This window comes from Lithobates pipiens, unplaced genomic scaffold, assembly GCF_037356315.1.
Source record: "Lithobates pipiens isolate NorthernLeopardFrog02 unplaced genomic scaffold, aLitPip1_a1.2 Scaffold_16, whole genome shotgun sequence".
In the NCBI taxonomy this organism is placed as follows: Eukaryota; Metazoa; Chordata; class Amphibia; order Anura; family Ranidae; genus Lithobates; species Lithobates pipiens.
Window position 1 is genome coordinate 205,605,810 of NW_027507748.1, and position 26,973 is coordinate 205,632,782.

General features: G+C 42.4%; 1 protein-coding gene across 1 annotated transcript in view; it reads right to left on the reverse strand.

The window, feature by feature from the left end:
- Positions 1-26,973, reverse strand: part of DIPK2B (divergent protein kinase domain 2B) — a 154,667-nt gene that overhangs the window by 66,279 nt on the left and 61,415 nt on the right. Inside the window, exon 2 of the mRNA XM_077480930.1 lies at positions 25,127-25,391. Coding sequence (XP_077337056.1) covers positions 25,127-25,391 — 265 coding nt within the window. The remainder of the gene's footprint in view (positions 1-25,126; positions 25,392-26,973) is intronic.

Here is a 26,973-nt window from a genome sequence, read left to right on the forward strand (position 1 = left end):
AGAGTGGGAAAAGACCCCCGAAGTCGGAAGAAGACTCCCGGACGGAGCCGGCGACGAAGGAGTCCGGCGAGAAAACCCCATCAAGACGGAAGAAGACCCCCAGAGCTGTCTCATAAAATATTTTAAAAACCGGTGTTGTGTTTTTTATTTACACTTTTTTTCCCCAGGTGAATGTACCCCATACTCATTCACATAGGGTGGGGGGCTGGAATCTGGGGGCCCCCTTATTAACAGTGGCTCCCGGATTCTAATAAGAACGGGGCTAGCGAGGTGTCAATCTTGCCGATGGAGGCGGTGACATTCACTTCCTTCGCTAGTTCCGTCTACCTGGAGTCACATTCAAAATGAATGGACTTTACTCCGTGTGTGGGCAAGTCCGTTCATTTCAAAAGTCCACCAGACCTAGTCCGTCCGGTCGTGTGTGGGCAGGTCCGCTCGTTCAGAAAGCCCGGCGGACCTCCGCTACAAAGTCCGACGGGTTGTCCACCGGATAGTCCGATTGTGTGTACGCGGTATTAGTGACACCATCTTCCCATGTCGGGGGGCTTGGTTCTACACACTACACACTGCAGCTGGCGTGTCCTTTCCATGGTTAGCCATTACCCATCAATTTCAGCTCAGTTCCTGAGCGCTGTCAACCCTTTTTGTCTTAAGTGATAATATCAACCTACTCGGTGTCCTTCAGAGAGCCCAGTAAATATCCACCGTAGATCATAAAACATAACCACATTTTTAAAGACACTTTCATGGTACCGATTTTGTCATGCACACATAGAAAGAAATACTTTTTCTTTCTTTTATTCTTGGTTTTCATTTTTGTTTGGGATGTTGTGTTTATTATGCCCAGCAAAGCCTTTTGTAATGTTGCACCCTTACAACTGTTTGCTATTTGTTTTTTTTTTTTAGTTATTTGAAGTTTGAGAAGCCTGGGATAAAAGGAATATACTATGGCTCATTGGTTTCTATACTGTCAAATCAAATCATTAAAAAAAAAAAAAATCACCCTTATGCCATCACTAATAGATAATTTAATATTAGATGCTGGTAAAAGTGTTTATTTAATTAAAAGTGTCTGCTATCTCTTATAATCTCTAAGTATACTCAGGGGGCAAAGGATAAGACTAACTTCTCTGGTATATAGTGCAATAGTTTAATAGTTTATCTTTTTATTTTTTGCATCTCTCTTTGAGCCCTATTGCTTAATTCACAATAAAGTGTATGCAGAACTGATAGGTGTTTTAAAAATTCCCTACACTAAATCGAAACTTAAATTAAAAAAAATGGCTATAGATATACTGTAACTGTTAATCTTGTTTGTTTTTGTGCCAAAGCTTGTAACACAAAGGTAATTTTGCCTCTTTTTTTATAATCAATGGCTTTAGCATTTTAGGTTTTTCCCAGTGCAAGATAAGTAAAATTAGCATTTTGAAATGTAGTAGTTTGTGTTTTCTACACACAGAAATGGTATGTTGTTCCTGGAAATAACCTGTATGCCAGACTCAGAGATATTTAGTACAGTGGTTTACCACTTCCACCGGATGCCAGCTAGTTACACTAGACAGAAACATACACTTACAATCTGACACAGGGCTGCTTGCAAACATCGTAGTCTTATCACATAACAAGATCTGAAATTGTTAGGAAGAACAAATGCATAAATCTGCATTTACCTCAATCAATTTATTACAGTAGGTTGCTGCACACTTATGTATTATGTCTGTATATTTAATATGTGTCCACTATGATTCAGTGCCCTCAAGGTCTCTGGTATTTTTTATACTGTGTAACAAAACTAAATTGGAATGCCAGACAAAACTTTGTAATCATTTTGTATCTGGTGGGGAAGGGTTATAACTTGTTGCATGTCTACTTTTTGGGGATGTCTGCTCCTGTTTGCTGTGTGTTTGCTGGAATAAGAAGTCAGGGAATGAGAAATGAAACACTTCCACATTTTTCCTACTGCATATAAAGAATTTATAGAAAAAAATAATCATTTATAAATATCACCTACAAAATATTCACTTTGGAATCAGTTTCACCCTATTTAGGGTGCTTTGTGTAGCTCCAGTAAGAACTTTCCATGAAAATCTAGATGAGAAGGTCCAAATCACCCCAATTGGTTCCTTTCAACGTGAAGGAGATTCTAATTTATACCCAAATATTCTGGGTTGAATAACTTCTCATCCTGTCAGAGGGCACAGCTCAGTGTCCCAGGGGGAAACCTCTTTTTGCATTCATAGATTTGCATCTTTCCTTTATAACCCACAGGTTATGGCAGGGTAAAAGGTATGGTTATAGACTAGATCATCTAAAACTTTTAAAAGTCAGTGCATGTCTTTTTACTGGAGACTGCACTACAGATTGCAGGTCTGAATCTGTATATGAGAACCTTTAAAGAAGAGCTATACTTTGTTTGCTGTTCCCTAAAAAGGTCTAGCAGAGGGCCACGAACCAGTCACCTGTACTGGCAAAGGGTTCCTTGCAGGTGAAATTTTTCCCAGGATTGACCTACAATGTCTTGTTCTTTGCTGTTATTCTGTTTGGCTTTTGCCAAAGAGCAAGGCCTTGTTTCCTAATGTCAGTCCCACTCTAAAGGCTGGTGATCAAATTAACTGATAAATGCTAAGCTGTTCGCTACTGGGAGGAGTGATCAAAAAACAACAGAGGTGAAGAAGGCACAGTTTCTCAAAATAATTATAGTTGGAGAAAAGAGGTCCTTGCACAAAATGTCTCCCCGGTACAGCATACCGTACTTTCCAGCAGGTCACCAGATAATATAAAGCACAGTATCGAATGAACACAAAAGTGCTTAGGAAGTCACTCTGAATTTGAAAATAGGCATCGGGAATGGGTGGTACCTGCCTTAGATGAGTCCCTACTGCAAAGGAGTGCCTCCGCACATGCCAGATACACAAAAACTTCTCATCAGGAGTTATCATGGCACTATATATAGCCCCAATTAACATTATTAAATATTGCCTATAAGACAGTCAATCTTCACTTTTGAGATATAGCTGCACTATAAGTGAACCATGCCAATTCTCTTGCTATCCCATCTAATGCCGCGTACACACGACCGGACTTTTCGAAAGACTAGGTCCGACAGTCTTCCCGACGGACCTTCAGCAGAGTTCCAATGGACTTTCCAAACTAACGGACTTGGCCACACACAAGCACACCAAAGTCCGACAGATTCCAATGTGATGACGTACTACCGTACTAGAATAAGGAAGTTCATAGCCAGTAGCCAATAGCTGCCCTAGTGTCGGTTTTCATCCGTCGGACTAGCATACAGACGAACTGATTTTTCGACTATACTTGAGTCCGTTGGAAAGATTTGAAACATGTTTTATTTCTAGGTCCGTCAGACTTTTGGGGAAAAAAAGTCAGCTGGAGCCCATACAGGATCAGAATATCTGACGGATTCATTCTGTCACACCTAGTCCGTTGAAAAATACGGTCGTGTGTACAAGGCATAACAGTACTTCTGTGTAGACCCTGTCTTATGCTCTTTATTGCTCCTTTTCTCTGGAACTCCCTAGATAGCAGCTGTGATAACTGTAAATCAGATTTTAAGGCTGGGTTTACATTGTTTCGTTAATGTGTGTGTTGGTGAGCTGCAGTGCAGCTTATTCTTAACGCCCCCCCTAACACATCTTGCCAACACAACACAATACATGGTAATACCTTTTTTGGTGTGTTAGGTAGCCCACTCAAATTAATAGATTTCCTAAGTACAACACACATGTGTTAACACCCTGCAACAATGTAAATCCAGAAAGTAAACCAAAACCAAAAGTAACGTTAGACCGTACACAGTCTGACTGAACATAGTGACATAATCCTTCCTTTCCTGATTTTCTTGAAATAGTAAAATATGTAATTCCAGCCAATAGGAAACAAGAGAAGAAGTAATCTAAATGGAAAGTAGACGTAAATACAGTGCATTTCACACAGATATTTCATGGCTACTATCTAAAGATTCGATAGAGAGCTGTCACATGTGTGAGAGAGCAATACCTAGCTTACTACAGCCTTTCTGCTCAGGTAATTCTATATGATTATATGGGATTTCAGATTCCTTGCAATGACAGAACAAACAGTGTACAGTCATAGTCAGGCAGTGCATACTAAGATTTTGTGAACAAATGGGTCCACTGATACCTAAGTGTTTATGCTCAATTATTACAGTCCTCATAGTGTTCATTAACCCCTTGACCTCTGGATGATTTACTACCCTTCCCAACCAGGCCATTTTTTTTGCAACACAGCACTATATTTCTTTAACTTAAAATTGCATGGTCATGAGACACTGTACCCAAATAAACTGTATGTCCTTTCTTTCCTATAAATAGAGCTTTCTTTTGGTGCTATTTGATCACCTCTTCGTTTTTTATTGTTTGCGCTATAAACAAAAAAAAGACAATATTTTTTACTTTTTGATATAAAACATATCCAATCAAAAAGTTGAAAAAAACAGATTCCGATAAGCGCCCCACCCGCAGACTCTGACAACTAGGGATGGCCGAACGGTTCGCCCGGCGGTCGTTTCGCGGCAAATTTCGGCTGTTCGCCGTCCGCCCGATTGGCGGACTATTGCCGCCGTTCCCCCGGCGGACTTCCGTGTTTACTGTGTAAAAGAACTTTGACCTATGATGACACATCCATCATGGGGTACAGGACAGCCAATTGAGACATTACAGCACATGGACACTTGGACATTCCCCCTAACTTATAAATAGACCCGATCCGGCAGCCATTTTACATTCTTTCTTCTGTCACTATAGGGAGAGGTTGCTGTGTGGAGCAGGGGGAGACTTCTGTGACCCAAATCGCTATTTATTAGGTCCACAAAAGTTCTTTTAAGGACTGGTATCATGGTATAGGTGTTAGGTGTAGTTCAGGATATAGGTTTGAGGCAGTGCTGTGCTAGTGATTGTTGCAGCAGCCTGAGTGTCTTTTGTCAGTGTAGAGAAAGGGACAGGACACTGTGTGCTGCAGGGACAGTCAGTGTAATCATTAGCTGTCACTATTAGGTCCACAAAAGTGCAATTCAAGTTATTGTTCCAGCAGCCTCTGTTTTGTCAGTTTATATAGGGACAGGCAGGAAGCTGTGTGTGAGGCAGTGAGGGACAGTCAGTTTAATCAGTAGCTGTTACTATTAGGTCCACAAAGGTTCTTTTCGGGACTGGTATGGTAATAGGCTTGTACACGTATAATATTCTTTCTTCCAAATATAGAAAGAATATTATACTTGACTGCTGCCCTTCTGCTGCAGTCTGCTAATCATTCACAACCTACTTGTTCCACAAAGGTCCTTATAAGGACTGGTAAGGTCTAGGGTGCTACAGTACATAGGGTTGAGTGAGGTACAGTCTGCTATTCCTTAAGGCCTGCAATAGGTCCACAATACATAGGGTTGAGGTGCACTACTGCTGACCGCTGCCCTATACTGCAGAAGTCCTTCATCAGTATAGGCACTGACGTACAGTCTGCTAATCATTCACAACCGACTTGTTCCACAAAGGTCCTTATAAGGACTGGCAAGGTCTAGGGTGCTACAGTACATAGGGTTGAGTGGGGTACAGTCTGCTATTCCATAAGGACTGGTATAGGTCCACAATACATAGGGTTGAGGTGCACTACTGCTGACCACTGCCCTATACTGCAGCAGTCCTTCATCAGTATAGGGACTGACGTACAGTCTGCTAATCATTCACAACCTACTTGTTCCACAAAGGTCCTTATAAGGACTGGTAAGGTCTAGGGTGCTACAGTACATAGGGTTAAGTGAGGTACAGTCCGCTATTCCATAAGGACTGGTATAGGTCCACAATACATAGGGTTGAGGTGCACTACTGGTGACCGCTGCCCTATACTGCAGCAGTCCTTTATCAGTATAGGGACTGAGAGTTATGTCACAGGGTCATTTAAAAAATGACAGGCAGAGGAAGAGGCAGGCCCTTCTGCAGGGGTGGTAGGGGTAGGGCAGGAGCAACAGGCTTGAGCCAAAGAGGGAAGTTGCAGAAGGTGTGTTCAATTCATTTAAAGGACGCACCAGACTTGGTTGAGTGGCTCACTCAGCCTTACACTTCTGCACCCTCCTCATCCTCTCGATCTGCACCCTCTTCTTCACTCTCTGCTATGTGCACCCCCAAAGACACTACCACCAACAACAACACCACCACCACCACCACATACCTTCCGCTTGAGTCACAGGAATTATTTTCTGATCCATATCAAGACATTTCTGATGCGCAGCCACTCTAGGTATTGGATCAGGAAGAGGAGGTAGCAACAACCGCTACTCAGCAGTCTGACGACAGTACTCAGACCAGCCCAAGGAGGAGGTTGGTCCCCGGTGTTGCTGCCTACTCCGAGATCTCTACTTATAGCGGTGGGGAAGGTGACGTCGATGATGACGTGTCTAGTGATGTCACGTGGGTGCCCACAAGAGAGGAAGAGGAGGGGAGTTCAGAGGGAGATATGGACCAGCAGATAGGGAGGAGAAGCAGGAATAACTTGCATTGCACAGAAGGGACAAAGCAGACTGCAAATGTATCAGGAGCGAGTCATCGACCATGTACGGTCACATCTGGCGCTCCCAGGACACCGGCACATGGCTCCGCAGTGTGGGCTTTTTTTAACGTGTCCGCTGCTGACAATAGCATTGCCATCTGCAATCTTTGCAGTCAACGTATTAGTCGCGGTAAGCCCAACACTCACCTAGGGACGACCGCCTTAAGAAGGCACATGAGCAGCCATCACGAGCCCAGTGGGAGCAACGGAACACACAAAGCCACACTCCAGGGTCTCACCGTCCAGCCTCGTCTTCTACTTCTCCTTCTCCTCTCTCCTTACAATTGTCCTCCACTCCACCTTCCATCACGCCAAGCTCACGTTTTACTGCAAAAAGGCAGGCATCCGTGGGCCTGATGTTCGAGCGTAAAAAAATGATGACGCTGGATAACCCTCTTGCCCAACGGTTGACGGCTGGCTTGTCAGAACTCATAGCCCGCCAACTACTGCCATATAAACTGGTGGACTCGGAGGCCTTTCGAAAATTTGTGGCCATTGGAACACTACAATGGAAGGTCCCAGGAAGGAGGTATTTCTCACAGAAGGGCATCCCAGAGCTATATGGCCATGTTCAGCGGCAAGTGAATGTATCTCTGGCACACAGTGTCTGTGCCAAGATACATCTGACCACAGACACGTGGTCTAGCAAACACCCAGCAGGGAAGGTATATCACTTTTACTGCCCCCTGGGTGAACCTTCTGACGGCCGTCAAGCATGTAACCCGTGGCACCCGTGTAGATTTGGTTTTACCGCCACGGATTGCATGCAGGCCTGGCTCTTCTTCTTCTCCTCCTCCTACTCCATCCTCCTCCCCGCCTGACTCCTCCTTTTCCGCTGCTAGCCTCTCTTCCGCTGCGCCGCCCAAGCTCCCCAGAACCTATTTGACATGCCAGGTGAGACGTTACCATGCCGTGCTGCGTCTGTTGTGCCTGGAAGCCAAGAGCCACACTGGCCCGGCAATCCTTTCAGCTTTGCGTTCACAGGCAGATCAGTGGCTAACACCGCTCAATTTGACAGTTGGTAAAGTGGTGTGTGACAACGGTGCCAATCTGCTTAACGCATTGAAACAGGGCAAAATTACGCACGTGCCATGCATGGCACACGTCTTAAACTTGGCCGTGCAACGATTCGTTGTCAAATACCCTGGGATCCAGGACATCTTTCTGCAGGCAAGGAAAATCTCGGCCCATTTCAGAAGATCTTACACGGCCATGGCTCGCCTTGCTGACATTCAACGGTGACACAATCTGCCGGTCAGACGTCTTATTTGCGATTGCCCGACGCGATGGAATTCAACCTTCTATATGCTTGATAGGCTGCTCCAGCAGAAACGTGCAGTTAATGTCTACCTGTATGAACTCTGCAGCAGAACAGGTTTTGGGGAGCTGGGGTTTTTTTCACTGCGCCAGTGGCTGCTCATGCGCGACGCATGCAGACTTCTGCGGCCATTTGAGGAGATCACCAAACTGGTCAGTCGCAGCCATGGCACCATCAGTGACATGGTGCCTTATGCCTTCTTTATGGAGCGTGCATTGCATGTGTCATTGATCAAGCTGTGGAGGAGCAGGAGCGGGAAGATGAGGAAGTTGCAATGCTGGATGAATTCCCAGGGGGGGCTACTCTATCTGACACAAGTGAACAACAGGAGTCTGAAGAGGAGTCAGAGGAGGATGGTGCCGGGGCGGATGAGGAGGAGCAAGAAGAGCATGCTTTAAACCTTTCTGGGATCCCTGTTGTTGTGCGTGGATGGGGAGAGGAGAATGAAGAGGACGACATTATCCTGGATGATGAGCAGGAGCCAGGCCACCACACCGCTTCCAGTTTAGTGCAAATGGGGGCCTTCATGCTCCAGTGTTTTAATAGGGACCCGTATAAAAAGCATAAGGGTCAAGGACCAGTACTGGGTGGCAACGTACTTAGACCCCCGGTACAAACACAAAATGGTGGAAATGTTACCGCCGTCACAGAGGGCTGTCAGAATGGAGCACTTCCAGGCCTTGCTTCGAGAAATGCTGCATTCTGCTTTTGCGTGCGCTGGCAGAGGAGCAATTCCCACTCCCAGAGAAGGAGTTGCGGGTACCAATCCAACAGCGCCTGCAAGAAGAGGCCGGTTTTAAGATGTGTTGGTGACTTCGGATATGAGGTCATTCTTTCAGCCGACCCATCGACAGGTGTCATCCGGATCCAGCATCAGGGAACGCCTTGACCGCCAGGTGTCCGACTACATCGGGTTAACGGCCGATGTGGACGCTCTGAGGAGTGATGAACCCCTGGACTACTGGGTGGGCAGGCTTGACCTCTGGCCAGAGCTTGCCCAATTTGCAATTGAACTGTTGGCTTGCCCCTCGTCCAGTGTCCTGTCCGAAAGGACGTTCAGCGCAGCAGGGGGGATCGTGACCGATAAGCGTACTCGCCTAGCTCACGACAGTGTTAACTACCTCACATTTCTAAAAATGAATGAGGCATGGATCTCGGAGGAATTCAACACATGTGACCAGTAGACCATGTATATGTCTATAAACAATTTTTTTAATCGAGCACACAGACCTTCTTTCTTCATTTGGCTCACTTCCTTGTCAAAAAAAAAGCACACCGTACTATATGCCCGTACCCTCCTCTTTGAAGAGGTTGAGCGGTGTCATATTTCTACTGGGGCTTCTTATTATGAGGGGCTCCCACCATCCCTGTGCTGTGCTGACTTCCTCCTGGGGCTGCTTATTATGAGGGGCTCCCACCATCCCTGTGCTGACTACCTCCTGGGGCTGTACCTCTGCTGTGCATATTATGAGGGGCTCCCACCATCCCTGTGCTATGCTCATTATGAGGGGCTCCCACCATTCCTGTGCTATGCTCATTATGAGGGGCTCCCACCATCCCTGTGCTATGCCGACTTGCTCCTGGGGCTGCTTACGGTGCATGTGTCAGTGCTGTATATCACGGTGCTGTTGTCAGTGCTGTATATCACAGTGCTGGTGTGAGTGCTTTATGTCATGCTGCTGATGTCATTGCTCTCTATCACGGTGCTGCTGTCAGTGCTGTATGCCACGGTGCTGGTGTTAGTGCTTTATGTCACGATGCTGATGTCAGTGCTCTCTATCATGGTGCTGTTGTCAGATCACTCTATCACGGTGCAGGTGTCATTGCTGTATGTCACGCTGCTGATGTCAGTGCTCTCTATCACGGTGCTGCTGTCAGTGCTGTATATCACGGTGCTGGTGTTAGTGCTTTATGTCACGCTGCTGATGTCAGTGCGCTCTATCACGGTGCTGTTGTCAGATCACTCTATCACGGTGCAGGTGTCATTGCTGTATGTCACGCTGCTGATGTCAGTGCTCTCTATCACGGTGCTGCTGTCAGTGCTGTATGTCACGGTGCTGGTGTTAGTGCTTTATGTCACGCTGCTGATGTCAGTGCTCTCTATCACGGTGCTGTTGTCAGATCACTCTATCACGGTGCAGGTGTCATTGCTGTATGTCACGCTGCTGATGTCAGTGCTCTCTAAAACGGTGCTGCTGTCAGTGCTGTATATCACGGTGCTGGTGTTAGTGCTTTATGTCACGCTGCTGATGTCAGTGCTCTCTATCACGGTGCTGGTGTCAGATCACTCTATCACGGTGCAGGTGTCATTGCTGTATGTCACGCTGCTGATGTCAGTGCTCTCTACCACGGTGCTGGTGTCAGATGACTCTATCACGGTGCAGGTGTCATTGCTGTATGTCACGCTGCTGGTGATCATCTCCTGCACCCTCTTCTTTGCCTACCCTGACCTTCCCTCTCCTCCATTGCCTTCATGCACTCTACAGTCCTGAATTGTAACAACAATTTCACATATAAAAAAAGAATGCTTGTAGTTGTCAATCCTAGATTCACCTCATACATGTGTTATGTCATTGGCCATGTGGTGGGACTTTGTTTGCACAGCTATTAATTATTTTGTGGCTGCAAATTTGACCTGTAGGTTTGCAAAATTCGCCTCCCATTGAAGTCAATGGGGCCCGCCGCGAACGTTACGGTTCGTGAACTATCGCGGCGTTCGCGGTCCGCGTTCGCGAAACGTCCCGTCGGAAGTTCGTCCATCACTACTGACAACCACTGGATAGGGTTGTCAGGAAGAGGCCCTTATCCTCATCAACATGGGGGCAAGATGCTTTGTATGCCCCCCCCCCGTTGAGGGCATACTGCCTGGTATGGTTCAGGAGGGGGGTGCTCGTTTTTCCCCTCCCTCTTCTGACCTGCCGGGTGGCATGCTCATATAAGGGTCTGGTATGGATTTTGGAGGGGGGAGGGGAGCCCACACCATTTAAAAAATAGAATTGGCGTGGGGGTCCACTCTGAATCCATACTAGACCTGAGGAGCCTGGTATGGACCTGGGGGAGGGGAGGGGGAATCCCACGGCATTTTTTTATGCATTTTTTGTGCCTTTTGCTGATTTGCACTACAGCCCATTTAACATGGTATCCTATGGAACATGTTCTGTAATGCAAATCTGCAAAAAGCACTAAAAATGCATAGGTGAGAATCAAGCCTTAAAGTGTATCTAAATCCAAAACTTTTTTTATTATATAGCAGTGATAGGCTAGAACTCCTGGAACCTCCATGAGGTTATTAATGCTGGATATGTCTCTACTATGGAGAGCCACTCTCTCTATTGTCTTCAGAACAGGAATAGAAGAGACATCGTCCAAAGGGTACTCTTGTTCCAGTGACAAATAGGAGGGCATTTATCTCACTTTAGAGAGGTTCTCTCTCACTTCATGTTGTGTCTACAGGACAGGAGGTGGAAGGATTTCTACAATGGGAAACAGATGTGAAAATAATAATAAAAAAGCACACCAAGATTTTAACTATTTTCTACTCTATCCAAAATGAAAAAAATGGAGTCTAGACACTCGAAAAATGGTTCCGCTCATGCTATATGAGCCTCAGCACCAGCATGAGGCCTTAATGGAACACAGATAACAGTTTTTAAATAAAATATAAGTAGTTTTAGCACAGCCAATGTCAAAGAACATAGAAAGCCTAGTTGTTTCTGTTTGTTGCCTTTTTTACTGCAATCATGCAAATGATCCACATTGGCAGTGCCAGTGGAAACAGGGGGTCCTCGTAGTAGCTTTCATAACTGCAACACTCAACGGAACTGATTAATATACTGTAGTAAGCAGAGATCAACACAACTGATTTCCATGTGCAGGGGGGGACAGCTCAACGTTCAGCGCTAATGAATAAATTGATTGTGAGCCATCTTTTGTTGATAGCTCCTCTTGTGTTAATCATTATGGATGCCACGTGTTGACTTTTATTAAACAAATGTGTCATTCTGAAATAAATAAATACTTCAGTCATATTCAAGTCACATAAAATACATCTTAGCTTAATTGCTGAAAAGCAAACAGCTTGCCTTTTCAGGAAATGTAACTTGAAAATGTTATAAAGCCAAGTCTCTTTCTCTTATAGTTATGTTAATTACATTTTGCACATGTCCTCATTAGCTACTGCTGTAATTACTGTAAGATTCTCAAGAAAATTCAATGTAAATACCAACAATCAAAATATTTACAAAAAGTGAAATGAGAAATTTGTTGAAAATAGCAAGAACAGACAAAAACTACTCTAACATACATACTGAGCAGATGGTTGATTGATGGTTGATGTTTAAAAGGTTTCTTAAAGTGATATTGCAACTGCATCTCTTATTAGTACCCCACCAATGAATCAGACACATACCAGTACTTATGTTTTCATTTTATGTGAATTTATTTATATTACTATACAGGGTCAATATCGGGTGCATACTGTATTCTTTTTGTTTTTGCAATCTTCCATAGAAGAATACACTGCGGGCGATGCGAGGCGACACGACTCGCCTCGCCGCGCTCTCGCAAGTCGCCCCCGTTCTGTACAATGGAACCGTTCTGAGAGGAGCGACTCGAGTCGCTCCGACTCAGAAAAAAGGTTCCTGTACTACTTCTGGACGACCTGGGGGCGACTTGCATTGACTTCTATACAGAAGTCATCTGCAAGTTGCCGCTGAGGTCGCGGCAGGTCATGGCGAGGCAAGTCGGTGTCGCCTCGCATCGCCTGCAGTGTGAACCGGCCCTAAGGTTCACGTTTTTGCAGAAAAAAAAAACACTTGTGAAATTGCACCCATTCCCAACCTGCAGAGAAATGCGCTGCACTTGACCAGATCTGCGGGGGATGCCATTAATGCTTAATGGTACCCCAACATATTGCTAATACCAGTACATTTGTTTTTTGTGCATACCAAAGCGCGTGGTACCGCAACACCATGCAATTCAATGTGGTATGATTTTTAAATAGGGTCAGGGACTACTTTCCTCACATTTCTCATTGGTAGGGCAAAACACAGGCAGGGCCAGTGCTACCACTAGGTACTACCACTAGGCAAACAAGGCAGCCGCCTAGGGCGCACTGCTGCCTAGGGTGCCCGGCCACTGTTGTCCCTACTCTCTTCTTCTCTACAGTAAGCAAATAAGTCTCAGCATCAGCGGGCAGCCTCCGCTCTGTTCACACATAGTGTCAGAGGTGCAGCAGCGGCGCAGGACTGTGTCAGTGTCCCGACTACCGAATTAATGGAAACAAGCAAACATTCATTGATGGGCACTGGTAGGCTGCATTTGGTGGGTGCTGGTGAGGCTGCATTGATGGCCTCTGGTACTCTGCATTGATGGGCGTTAGTGAGGCTGCATTCAATGGGCGCTGGTGGGCTGCATTTGATGGGCACATCAATAAAAAGGTGGGGTATACATGGGCAGGGCTGGGCTCAGCCCTTCCTTCTCTGAGCTGGCAGCAAATTGTCAGCTCCTATTTCTCAACAGTGACTCACCTGTTGATGATATCCTGCTCATCAGTCCTACTTACTTAAGCCGTCCAGCCCAGACGATCTCTGCCTTCATCTTGATCACATCTCTAGCGATGCTCTCCTGTGTTCCTGTTAAAGACTTGCTTGGCTGACATTCTTTCTGGCTCCAGATCCTGCTTGCTGTTCTACTATGCTGATCTCTGGCTCCCAGATCTTTTTGGCTTGTCTGACTATCCGTTCCGGTTCCTGAACTCTGGCTATGTTTTGACTATCTCATCTTTTACTCTGTTTACCTTTTTTTTATTATTATTAAACAAGTGTGATTTATCTATACTTTTGTCTCGGTCTGATTCATGGTTTCTGACAGTAGGCCAAGGCCATGAATTCAGAAGATGCAGTTAATCCACTTGTTGGTAATATTTTTTCCAGACTGGATGACCATGATCACCGCATGGATCAGTTTTCCATGGCGTTACAGATGCTCCTCAGTCACACGGCTCACCTGTAATCTCCCACTGGGGCCGCTCTGGTAGAACCTGTTTTGCGGGCTGACCCTGCTTTTGCCCCAGTCTCTGTGCAGGCGTCCTCCTCGAGTATTACCTCTATAGGAGGCATGTCTGGTTTTGCTCTGCTTCCCCAGCGATTTGGGGGGTGATCCAGTTCAATGCAGAGGGTTTCTCAACCAGGTTGAGATATACTTTGAGATGCTGCCCCAGGCATTTCTCATGGACAGAAGCAAAGTAGGTTTTGTGATATCTTTGCTTTCTAGGAGAGCCTTGGCCTGGGCAAATCCTCTATGGGAAACGCAAAAAACGGTTGTCTTGAGTTACCCAGAGTTTGTGGCTTCCTTTAAAAGGGTATTTGACGTTCTCGCACACTCCTTTTCTGCTGCCAAAAGCCTCATGTCCATCAAACAGGGCCTCCCCTTCCCCAAAGCACCCCCCATGTTGAGGGCATGCGGCCTGGAACGGCTCAGGAGGTACGGCTCTCTCGTCCCCACCCCCTTTCCTGACCGACTGGGCTGCGTGCTCGGATAAGGGTCTGATATAGACCCGGGGGGACCCCCGTTTTTTCGGCGTAGGGCTTCCCCTTTAAGTCCATACCAGGTGATGGAGCCAGTGAGGTGTCAATCTCGCCGATGGAGGCGGCGACATTGACCTCCTTCGCTAGTTCCGTCTACCTGCAGCCACGTTCAAAATTAACAGACTTTTCTCCGTGTGAGCAAGTCCATTCATTTAAAAAGTCAGGCGGACTAGCACACAGACGGCCAGATTGTCCGCCGGACTGCCGAGTCCGGCGAACAATTTTGGGTCAAAACTTCTTTCTAAGTCTGCTGGACTTTTGGGGAAAGTCCGATCGTGTGTACGCGGCATTAGTCAGTTTTTTTAACTAGTTAAATAAGAACAGAGAAGAACTAAATATGGTCATCCACATTCAAGTGGGAATTAAGATGAATGTCTAAAAAATGGTTTAACTGTAACTCCACTTGAAAAAAAAAAGTATAACAAATCAAAAAAAAAATATATATATAGCATATAAAATTGCTACATAAGCCATACTGTAACTTAACCTTTCATTTGCAATCTGAATCTGCTGTAATTTTCTGTAACATTAAATGCAAATTGGCAACATTGTTGATGAACAGAACACCCCCAGAAATGCAATTTTCTGCTTGTAATTGGCTAGGTTGATTTTTTTCCTGAAGTCTGAAATAAGATTCAAGTCATGTTTTAGGCACTTCCTGCAACAGAAATTTTAGTTTTGGTGAGATACTCCCCAAAGGCTAAATAGTTCTAAAGGGATGCCAACCCTGCAGCTTTTCTCATCAGAACACTAAGAGCATGCCAGGTGATTATAATGAACAAGTCCCTCTTATTCAGAATCTGAATAATCTATTAGATTGTAAGCTCTTATGAGCAAGGTCCTCCTAACCCTCTTGTATTTTATTGTATTATAACTGTACTGTCTCCCTTTTTATTGTAGAGCACGGTGTAAACTGTTGGTACTATATAAATCCTGTATAATAATAATAATATATCCAAAGTGCATAGTGAAGCAAACTGCTTTTACTTCAGAGTAGATAAAGACAGCAATCTGCAACAAATTTTTGTAAAATTCTTGCAATGTACATTGATCACCCAGAAGGAAATCTTTTTTCTCAACAAAAGTGGAGTTATTCTTTAAAGACTGCATGGTTAAATCCACAGTAGTAACAGGATATTCCTGTTGTAATATTAATTCTCATCTTTGTATGAACATTAGCAGGGTTGAGTGGAGTGGTTTTGGTGAAATTGTTAATTCAGCTTTAATTTTCACACTGCAGACTGCATAGGTGAAATTTGCTTTAAAGTGCTGACATGGTGATCAAAGGATTAAAGTGTATGTCACCCTTACTAATTAAGATTTAGCATTGATTGGTATCCTCAGCACCACATCCCTGATAACAATAAATATAGAAAAACATTTTTTTTTAGGATACTTTGACTTCAACCTTAGGAAAAAACAATAAACATCATTCATTCAAATAATGTATGTTATATTGTACAAAGCATACAAAAATCCCCCAAATTATTAAAAGGAGTACTATACATCAGTACTCCAAAAAGTTTAACAGTGTGAAGCACTGGTATATATTCCTTTTACTATTTTTGGGGATTTTAGTATGCTTTAAAATAGATATTATTTTAATGAAGGATGTTTATAAATTTTTCCCAAAGTTGAAGTCAAAGCACCTTAAAAGCTCCACACTTTTCTGGGTTTTTTTTTTTAGTCAGTGTACGTAAACCTTAAAACTCATAAGCCCTTAAATAAAGATATTTAAAGTAAACAAAGAAAAAAGGTTCTTTATACTGTACCTTTATAATGCACATTTTAAAAACAGTCACATGACCGCTTCTCAGTTTTTTTTATACTTATCAACTACAAGTTTTATTAATTTGCTGCCTGTTTCTAAAGAAGTATGAGAAATATTTTAAAAAAATAAAAAAATAAATGAATCCAAGGCAAAGATTTTTGCATCCAAGGCATGAGGTGTGGAGACTGCTTGTGAGATTTGGCAGCTTCCGCCGACATCACATAAGAAGGGAGCTGTTATTCTCCATTGGGACAGCAGCTTACAAGACAAGTGTTTCTGCATAAGTCTGTTATTTTACCCTGGGTCTGATGTAATGTAGAAGAAGCAGGCTGGCAGGATCAACACTTGTGTTTGGGCTTCTTTAAAAAATGTATATTATACCAAAACATATTGTATGCTGAAATGTATAGTGGACATGAGAATTGATTGAAGTAAATGTTTTTTAGGTTTAGCTTACATTTTAATAATAAACAAAGCCATGTTACTTTTCTTACAAAAGATGAGACCCAGTAAGATAACAAAAACCTTAAAAAACATTTTTTAAATGTTTAAAAGTAAAATATTTTCCAAAATGTTAGGTTAGGGTGCCCTTGCTGCTCACTGGCTAATGTCATGTTCCCAGCTAAGAAAAAAAGACTGTTTTTGCCACAAGACAAACTTCCCAGAACACCAAAAAGAAAGAGTCCAAAGACACCCAGAAACTGGTCTTTAACCAATATTAGTTAAAACACTGAGAACCAGATGGGGAAGCAGGGTGACATTTATATGATATATACTGTATATGCATATAATATATATATATATATATATATATATATATATATATATATATATATATATATATATATATATATCTCTATCTATCTATCTATCTATCTATATATATATATATATATATATACAAAAATATGTACAACATCAATCATAAAAAATTATACATGTGGGTAGCCCAGAACGAAAAAAAATGAGTAACTAAGGCTGAGCATGCTGCTATGTGCTGCAGACAGGGAACTCCATCTGTGTAAAAACAGTAAGTGAATGGGAAATACACAGTGCAAGAGCCCTAATAGTTTTAATAATTCTACCCAGATTTTGTGGGCCACATGGACAACAAATACATTAGACTATGTGAGTCAAAGAACATGTCAAAAATGAATTTATAAAAAAGATACGATCCTAAAAAGTCTGCTGGCCATGGTTAATAAAGGGGCAGGTCAAGCAATCACACTTACAACACTGAAATATTCACTTAAGGACTGAAAAAGTGGGCAAGAGGCAACTGAGAGCCAATTTCAATTTGGAAATTTTACCTGGGCTATGATGTTTTTTTAAACTTGTAGCTTTCCTGAACACAACCCAAAGGTAATCAGCAATCCTAGTGACCAGTTTGAGATCACATTGCAGAAAAAATGGGGCACTCAAAAGTCACCGTTTCTCCCTTATGGCCATCTGGTGCTCGGGAATTACTGGTGTATTTGAGAAGATATCCTTCAAAAACCAGATTATTAGACTCAGCACTTCTCAACCAGCACCTGGCTCTGATAGCAAAAATCCTCCTGCCTAGCACAGTTCCTGAGCAACCTGTAAAACCGGCTATACAAAATGTTCTGTTTTCATGCAGGATAATTACAACTATTTTTGTGTAAACAAGAGTTGCCTCCTGTGGACTTAAAATGTCTAGGAGAACATATCCTCCTAGAGACCTTGTAGATTAGATTAACATCCAAGAAGTTCCAACCCTTGCCAGATGATAATCAGATCATCTATGTATCCACCATAGAGGATGATGTGTTCAGCAAATGTTGGCCCATATATGAAGACTTTTCCAGTATCTCATACAAATGTTGGCATAACTGGGGCAAAACTTGCCCCCGTAGCTGTCCCAACCTTCTGTATGAAGAATTTCTCAATGAAACTGAAATAGTTGTGTTTAAAAATAAAATCTTCTGCCTCCACTATGAATTTGGCTTGATGACGGTTTAAATTATTGTGTTTGGCAAAAAATAAATACTCAAAGGCTTTCAGACCTATTGGATTAGGTGTGGATGTGTACAAAGACAAAACCTCAAGGGAAACCCAAATATATTCTGCTTACCGTGTTTAGTCCTCCAAAATCTTGAGAATGTGACATGTGTCTTTAAACTAAGCTGGTAAAGTAGTTACTTTGGGTTTCAAAAATAAATCAACATAATTGGACAGCCCACTAGTGAGGCTGTCTACAGGAAGCCCAGGAGGTGTAGTCAGGTTTTTGTGTACTTTAGATAAATTATAAAAATAGGGAGTACTAAAGTCATTCCAGAACAAAAAAGCCTGTTCCCTCTTTTTCAGGATGCCTTTCCTTGCTGCTTGGTGGAGGAAGTTAATCAGCTCTCACTTGAATTCAGGGATGGGTCCCTGAGTAGTTTAGTATAGGTGGTATCATCCAAAAGAAGTCTCTGTGACTCCTTAAGATAATCCTCACAATCCTAGATCACTATGCTACCACTCTTGTTGGCCTGTCTAAAGACCAGGCCCTCCTGTTGCAGATTCTGAAAGAACTGACACTCCTGGGAGGATAGATTTTAATGGATCTTATTAGACTTACAGACCTGCATACGGTCCCTATATACAACCTGATAAAAGGCCTCTATACAGGGGCCCTTTCTCTGATAGGGATTAAAAATTTACCTAGGACAAAAAGCAGTATGCACTACCTCTTTGTCACGAAATTGAGAAATCAAATCAGGCAAGCTAGACAAACAGGCCCCTGCTTCACTAGTAGTATTAAATTAAATGGCCATTAGGGCATCTAAAGCAGCTGAATCCACCCTTCAACCCAGAAGCCACTATCAGTTTTATCAACGATCAGCTCCTTGTAAGAGACCTTAAAGTGGAAGTAAACTCCCCTATCGTTTTCAGCCAAGGAAGCTGCCATCTTTGCCTCTGTTTAATCTTCAACTGCTATGATGCTGCACATGTGATTCGTTATGACACCAGCCATTGGATGGTTTGATAGTTTGGCTGAGAGCACAGCCAATGGGCAGTTAGCATTGCCAGCATGCCTTTTTTTAAATTGTTTAAATCAATGGGTTTACTTCCACTTTAAAGATTTTAGAACTTCCTAAACCCTCAGTGACTATTTAAAGCATATTTCCACTTTTTCAGCCAAATTGAGATAACACCTACTTTACATTTGTTGCATATTCCCATTCACAAAGCATGCTTTAAAAAATATTTAAAACATTTCAGCTTATATTTTTAGATGCTCTTTTCTGCAAAATTTACCACTGTAAAATCCTGTAACTGTAAATTGTGTTTGTCATAATAAACCCTGCCTGATGTAAACTAGATTTGCACACTATCTATCCTAACAAAGGGTTACACATTTAGAGGCTAGGCTACTCCATTGTATGTTAATGTAAACTGGATTCAGACAGTTCCCAGCCTTTCTACACGGGAAGATCACTTGAATGTCTTGAGAAATTCTTGCAATCAGCCATGACGCCTTCTCCTAAGACACATGTAAAAGGTAGGAAATATAAAAAACAATGGTAACCTATGTGAATGGGAACACATAACAAATATGTGTGTTTTTCTCAAATGTAACTGCAAAAGCATAAATAAACTTTAAAGCATATTACACAATTAAAAAATACCAAAATACCTTACTTTACAAACTGTCTCCAATGCATTTTGACAAAAGGGTGAATTTTGCCAGAATGTCTTGATTTTCACACAATTTTAGTTTTATTCATCAATACTAATTATCTAGCATGGACACTTTTCATTCAGTACCCTTCATGTGTCCCAGAAGGTGGAGGAGCACATAGTGTATAGTGCAAACATAATGCAAATTCTATTGGTCACAAAAACAGAATTATTAACAAAATAAGATTATTACCGTATTTATTGGCGTATAACACGCGCCGGCGTATAACACGCATCCCAAGTTTAGGAGGGAATTTTAAGGAAAAATGCCCATCAATGCAGCCTTATCAGTGTCCATCTGCAGCCTTGTCCAGTGTAATTTGCAGCCTTGTCCAGTGTAATTTGCAGCCTTGCCCAGTGACATTTCAGCCTTGTCAGTGTCATTTGCAGCCTTGCCCAGTGACATTTCAGCCTTGTCAGTGTCATTTGCAGCCTTGTCAGTGTCATTTGCAGCCTTGCCCTGTGACATTGCAGCCTTGCTCAGTGACATTGCAGTTTAAATATGGTGCCGCCGAGATACGCACAGCCGTCCTGTGTATCTCGGCTCCTCTTAGCTCCTCTCGCAGTCCCGCCCTGTGAGGGACTGGGCATGACTGTGAGCGGAGCCGTGCGGCGTCGATATACATACATAGCCGAGTGTACTCGGCTAGTCTCGGCTCCTCTTGGCTCCGCTCGCAGTCACGCCCAGTCCCTGTGTTATGTCCATTATAGGGCGGGACTGGGCGTGATTGTGAGTGGAACCGAGAGGAGCCGAGAGGAGCTGAGACTAGCCGAGTACACTTGGCTATGTATGTATATCGGCGCCGCTCGCTCCTCCGCTCAAAATTAGTGGAGGATCGCCAGGGATTGGTGTATAACACGCACCCACGATTTCCCCCTAATTTTAAGGGGAAAAAAGTGCATGTTATACGCCGATAAATACGGTAATTATTTTTATAATTATTAACAAAATAAGGAAAGCATTCAGAAAAACAATACACACAACATGCATCATTCCCTGTCAGATGCATTTTTTCTATTTCAACATTTGAGCAGAAGAAAAAAGGTGATATTTATAAACAGGAACACTGTGGTAGACCCAGTACAACTGATATTCTCTCAGGATCATGTTGCCTGATTCAGGATCAGTATAATATCACCAGCCATAATTAAAGAGGAGGTCCGTTTAAAAAAAAAAAAAAAAAAAGTCAGCAGCTGCAAACACTGCAGCTGCTGACTTAATAAACACACTCACCTGTCCAGGGCGCCCGCGATGTCGGCCGCCCGAGGCCGACCCGTCCCTCGGCTCTCGGGTCTCGGCGCCGCCATTCCCTCTAAGGGAAACAGGCAGTGGGGCTTTATGGCTTCACTGCCCGTTTCCTACTGCGCATGCGCGAGTCCCGCAGCTACTGCGCATGCGCGAGTCCCGCAGCGCTTTCTGAATGGGACGCGCTGTGTTCTGGAACACACAGTTCCCAGAACACAGCGCGACCTATTACCCAGAAGACGCCGCGACGAAGAGAGAAGACAGAAGATCTCCGCGGAGGAGGAAGAGGAAGATTAGGAGAAAGTGCCTAGCAACAGGCATTTCTGGTAAGTAAAAAAAAAAAATTTTTTTCATTTTATTTTTTTTATATTTTTTTGTAATTTTTTATATTTTTTTGTTTTCAGGGTGGCCCTCCACTTTAAGACAATGTTACATAGGTACAATTAGTTTAGCATTAACAGCATCTAAATAAATGTATTTTTGTCAGGGTTAAAATGAGTTCCAACATACCAGAACCACAATATAATCATTGTTACTTGAGCAAAGGCTAAAATTGCCCCTGTTTTTGAATAAGATAAATCATAACCTAGAAACCACGGTGCCAGATACAAAGAGGTTATAGTACTGCTAGAGACAGACCCATCTGTCTTCATGTTAGAGACCTGACGACAAGATCAGTGGGGATGGGGAGATCCTCTAATCTTTGTCTAATCAGCCTGCAATGCAGCTTCTCACATAAGCAGAAACTGTGGTGTGGCACTGAAAGTCAGAGTCAGCCTATCTACTTTGTGCCTTAGTCTCTAGTAGTTTCTAATTTGACATGCAACCAGACCTCTGACTACCAGAAGCAACTTTCTACAGGGGTCACCCAAGCTGAGTCAGAGCTCCATGTATCCATATTAAATTCACATCTGTGGTCACATGAGCATTTGTGGGGGTAATATCTTGGCAACGTACTGTATATTAAAACAAACTCACCTATAAATATCAACCTTCATTTTCTGCTATCATACAGTACTCTAAACTTTATGAATCTGAATGACATTGAATAGGTACAATAAATGTAAAAATAATTTCTACAGACTTTTTAGAAAATAACTTGTTGTTGATTCTTTTTTTTAAAAAAGGAAAAAATATAAGCGATTCCTGCTCTAAACATGCCATAGCATGTCATAAGAAGGGATGGTCGCACACTGATAAAGTCACCTTTTAAAATGTCTTATCGAAAGCTAACATAGCAGGAGTAAAACTGACCCCCTTAAATGCATTTTGCTCCTTCCACAGTACTTGGTCATAGAGGGGGGCACTGTGGAGGGGATACAGGTTTACAGTATATACACAAAAAAATAGGGGGGGGGGGGGAGGGAGAGAGAATGGGGGCAGTAAATGGGGCAGAAGATAGGACAGGGAAAAAATGGACCGAAGGGGGAGGGAGATTAGCTCCTCCAAGGGCGAGGCTGGTGTGAATTTTTCTGTACACTCTGTAATATGCTCTATCTATATATATTATATAGATAAAACACTAAATCATATATTAGGGATACTAATGACTTTCTATCAAAAATCAGAGAAATTCCATCATGCCGGGGTGAGGAGATTCTGGTTACCTGGGATGCGACGAGCCTTTATACATCTATCATCAGGCAGGGATTGATGCCACATTGGACTCATCAGAAATAGTAACAAATATTCTGATACTCAAGTTGCACTATTTGAGAAACTATTTCCTGTGGTACTATTTAATAATTATTTTTTGTTTAAGGATCAATTCTACATACAACTGAATGGAGTTGGGATGGGCTCCAATGTTGCCCCCGCCATATACTTGTTCATTCATGAATGAGATTGAGCACAGATACATTTTCATGAATGAGTTGTTTCAGAGACATTGCGCCACCTGGTGGCAATATATTGATGATATCTTTGTGATATGGCGGGGCAACATTGAATCCCTGTCATTGTTTGATGATATGTTTAATGGATTTTTTCCAAATATCCAATATAAAATCAACATTGGTGGCAATTTTATTCAATTTTTGGATACAAGGATATATATTGATTGGGGTCAGATTAACTCCGATTTTATATTAAACCCACAGATAGAAATTAACTTCTTTTATTTAACAGCTATTATCCACCTCATGTGTTTAAATCCATTATGAGAAGCCAATTGCTAAGGGTTAAGTGTATTGTTAGCAATGAGATGGTCAGGAAAACTAGACTGAACGATATGTGTCAGAAATTCAGGGAACGTGGCTACTCAGAGAGGCTGATTAGATATATTGATGATATCTTTGTGATATGGCGGGGCAACATTGAATCCCTGTCATTGTTTGATGATATGTTTAATGGATTTTTTCCAAATATCCAATATAAAATCAACATTGGTGGCAATTTTATTCAATTTTTGGATACAAGGATATATATTGATTGGGGTCAGATTAACTCCGATTTTATATTAAACCCACAGATAGAAATTAACTTCTTTTATTTAACAGCTATTATCCACCTCATGTGTTTAAATCCATTATGAGAATCCAATTGCTAAGGGTTAAGTGTATTGTTAGCAATGAGATGGTCAGGAAAACTAGACTGAACGATATGTGTCAGAAATTCAGGGAACGTGGCTACTCAGAGAGGCTGATTAGATAGGAAATTAATAGAATCCAACAAGATGTTATCACCTTTGAGTCTAAACAACGTATATCGGAGAGACTAAGATTGCCATTTATCTGTCAGTTCAACAGTTACAGTGAGAAGATCTTTATGTGTGGGAAGAGTCATTATTTTTAACAAAACAATTATCCTTTTTATTCCCCCATTTCTGCACTTGATACATTAAATGTTCTGGTTGAACAAAAATAGTTCTAAAAGATTTTTCTTCTTTCATTTTTGATTATAAAGCCCAGTGAGATATAGGGGGTTATTTACTAAAGGAAAATCCACTTTGCACTGCAAGTGCATTTGGAAGTAAAGTCGCTGTAGATCCGAGGGGGGCATGCAAGGAAAATAAAACATAGCATTTTAGCTTGCGCATGATTGGATGATAAAATTAGCAGAACTTCCACTCATTTCAGATCTACCCCTTAGATTTAGAGCAACTGCACTTCCTAGTGCACTTTCAGTGCACCTGCAGTGCAAAGTGGATTTTCCTTTAGTAAATAACCCCCATAGTGTTGTATTTGTTAAACCTGAAACTCCAGGATAAGCAAATATTGTGAAAATACAATATTCATGTATATTTCAACTTTAATCTTGTTATACGTTGTGTAAGACCCCTTTACTCAGAGCTGAATCAGTCCAAGTAGATCCGCCTGCTCAGCGGGGATCTCTCGGCTGAGCAGGAGGATGACAGGTCTATGCAGAGCAGACACGAACCCAGCCTGCTATCCTCTATGGGGAGGTCAGATGGAAATGGACTTCATGTTCTTTTTCATCCAATTGTCTTCTGCTATCCACCCAACGGATAGTGAACCCATCCCCATCTATCTGTTTTTAGCGGACCGGATCAAATCAGATGCTGGTGAGTGACAGCGAACACATGTCCACTGACATTCTCCACCCCATAGAGAACAATGGGTGGTCTGATCAGGTCCCCCTGAAAAAAGGACAGGCGGACCCAATTGGCCCGCTGGTGTGAAAGGGACCTATTTCTACTAGATCTGTGCAGTAATCCAGTGTGAAACTTTTTCTTTGCGCAAGAACTTCCTGTAATGAAGACCAGCCCCTACTGCTCTTTCTCATTGTGTAAGGCAACTGGTCTTGTATATACCACCACCTCCTGTAGTTTTATGCAGGCAACCTCAGTGGGGGGCCCACTGGGTCCCTCCCATAGTTCTGCTATCCGCACAGGTTTGTACAAGGTAATAACTGGGTTTGCGAAGGCATTTAGAGCAGACACAGTGGACTTAATTCTTATATCTTATATACCCACTTGCCTGTACTAAGTCTGGGGTGAGGCGTTTTGCTGTCCTCCACTTTTGGAATCTCTTTGTTTTCCTCAATATCATCTCTATACTGCACAATTTCTTCTTAGTAAAGGTGCTGCAGATTCTTTTGTCTGCCAGATCATGTTGACTTTTACTAGACAGCCGATAAATCTCAACAGGTCTCCAGCTTTCCCCATCATCACTGTGGTTTCCAGCGTAGCTCTGAAGATCAGCAGGAGGAAGTCTTAAATGAGGTGCAAGCCAGTTCTGAAACCTGACATAGGTGAGACAAACACCAGCCTATGATTAGGTTGACTGTATTACTGATTATATTTCAAAAGCAAAAATACATTTCAAAAACAAATTTTCATTTTTCTTGTTTGAATTTAAAAAGGCAGGAATTAGCACGATTGGCACAATGTCTAAAAAAAATGACTGGAGTTAGGCTTCACTTAACATATAAAATACAACTTATACAACATTATTTTTTTTAAATAGCTAGCAAATAAATGTGTAATGATAAATCAAGATAGGTTATTAAAATTAGGCTCAATTCAATACACTATAACAATTGTCACTTGCCATATCTAATGTTGTTTTAGAAAAGTGAGTTGAAAAAAAACATGCACATGTTATAGCTTGGTGCATAAAGCCTACTCTTCCTTGTTGTGCCTTAACTAACTCACAAAGCCACCTAGTCAGCTTCTTAATTTTAACATAAATGCAGGTAATTTTAAATGGACATTCCCCCTCCACTCACAAATAATGTCAAGATATGTTAGATAACCATATACAGTATTTGCAGGGTTCTACTTAAACTGGTATATTAAATATAAATATAGAGAAACAATAGAAGCTGGCATGGTAGGCACAGGGGGGAGCCCTAGAGTGGCCATCTTTTGGGCATTTAAGGAGGCTGCCAAACAATGCCGGGGTTGAGTGGCTCTGGTATCTGGTCGGGGTGTTCTCTTGCTGAGGGACCAGTGGATGAGCATATACAGCAGCTTATCACAGGCTTGGTTTCATGACCCCTCGCTGTTGATCCTACAGGGAGTCATGCGTTTTGGACTTGCTGTGGTGGAACATATTTGGGTATTATTTTCTAGATTTTTACATTTTCTCTAAACTCTTGACTTGTGGGTATTTTTGGGACTGATCTTTTTGGGGTCCATCCTACAGGACTTGTAATTATTACCTGTTACTTTTCCACAGCACACCTGTAAAGCTCATCATGTATACAAGAAGAGGGCCCACTTTTTGGAACATGGGGCGCAACATCCACCAAGCTACTATAAGTTAAATGCCCCCTCCGAATTTTTTTATAGCTTGCATTTTTCTCTCACCCCTATTCCCTTTGAATATATTTTCTCATTTTTTACATAATTTGCATAAGGATTTGTATTTATGATTTATTAGGGGGTAAAGCCACTCACTCAAGGGCTTCATATAGTCATCCATACCCTATTGTGTCTCCTCCTGTCTGGGGCAATGTTTGATGTTTCCTGTTCGGATGCAGCACTACTTAAACAAGTTTATGGTCATTTATGTGTCAGGACGCAACCACCATATGATAATACCTAAGAGGTGTTGTTTGTTTACATATCATGATATGCGTTAACTCTGATTTATTGCTTGTAATATTAGGGTCTCCAGATGAAGCAGCTAAACGTAAAAACACATTGAGAGCATTTGAACAGTTACGATTATTATATGTTTACATTACAGGCATGCCTCACTTTTAAGTAGACAATGGGGTTTATTTACTAAAGCTGGAAAATGCAAAATCAGGCTCACGTTTTTCTTAGTTTCTGTCAGTAAATTTTGTAAACAAGTAATTTTTCTCCTTCAATAATGTG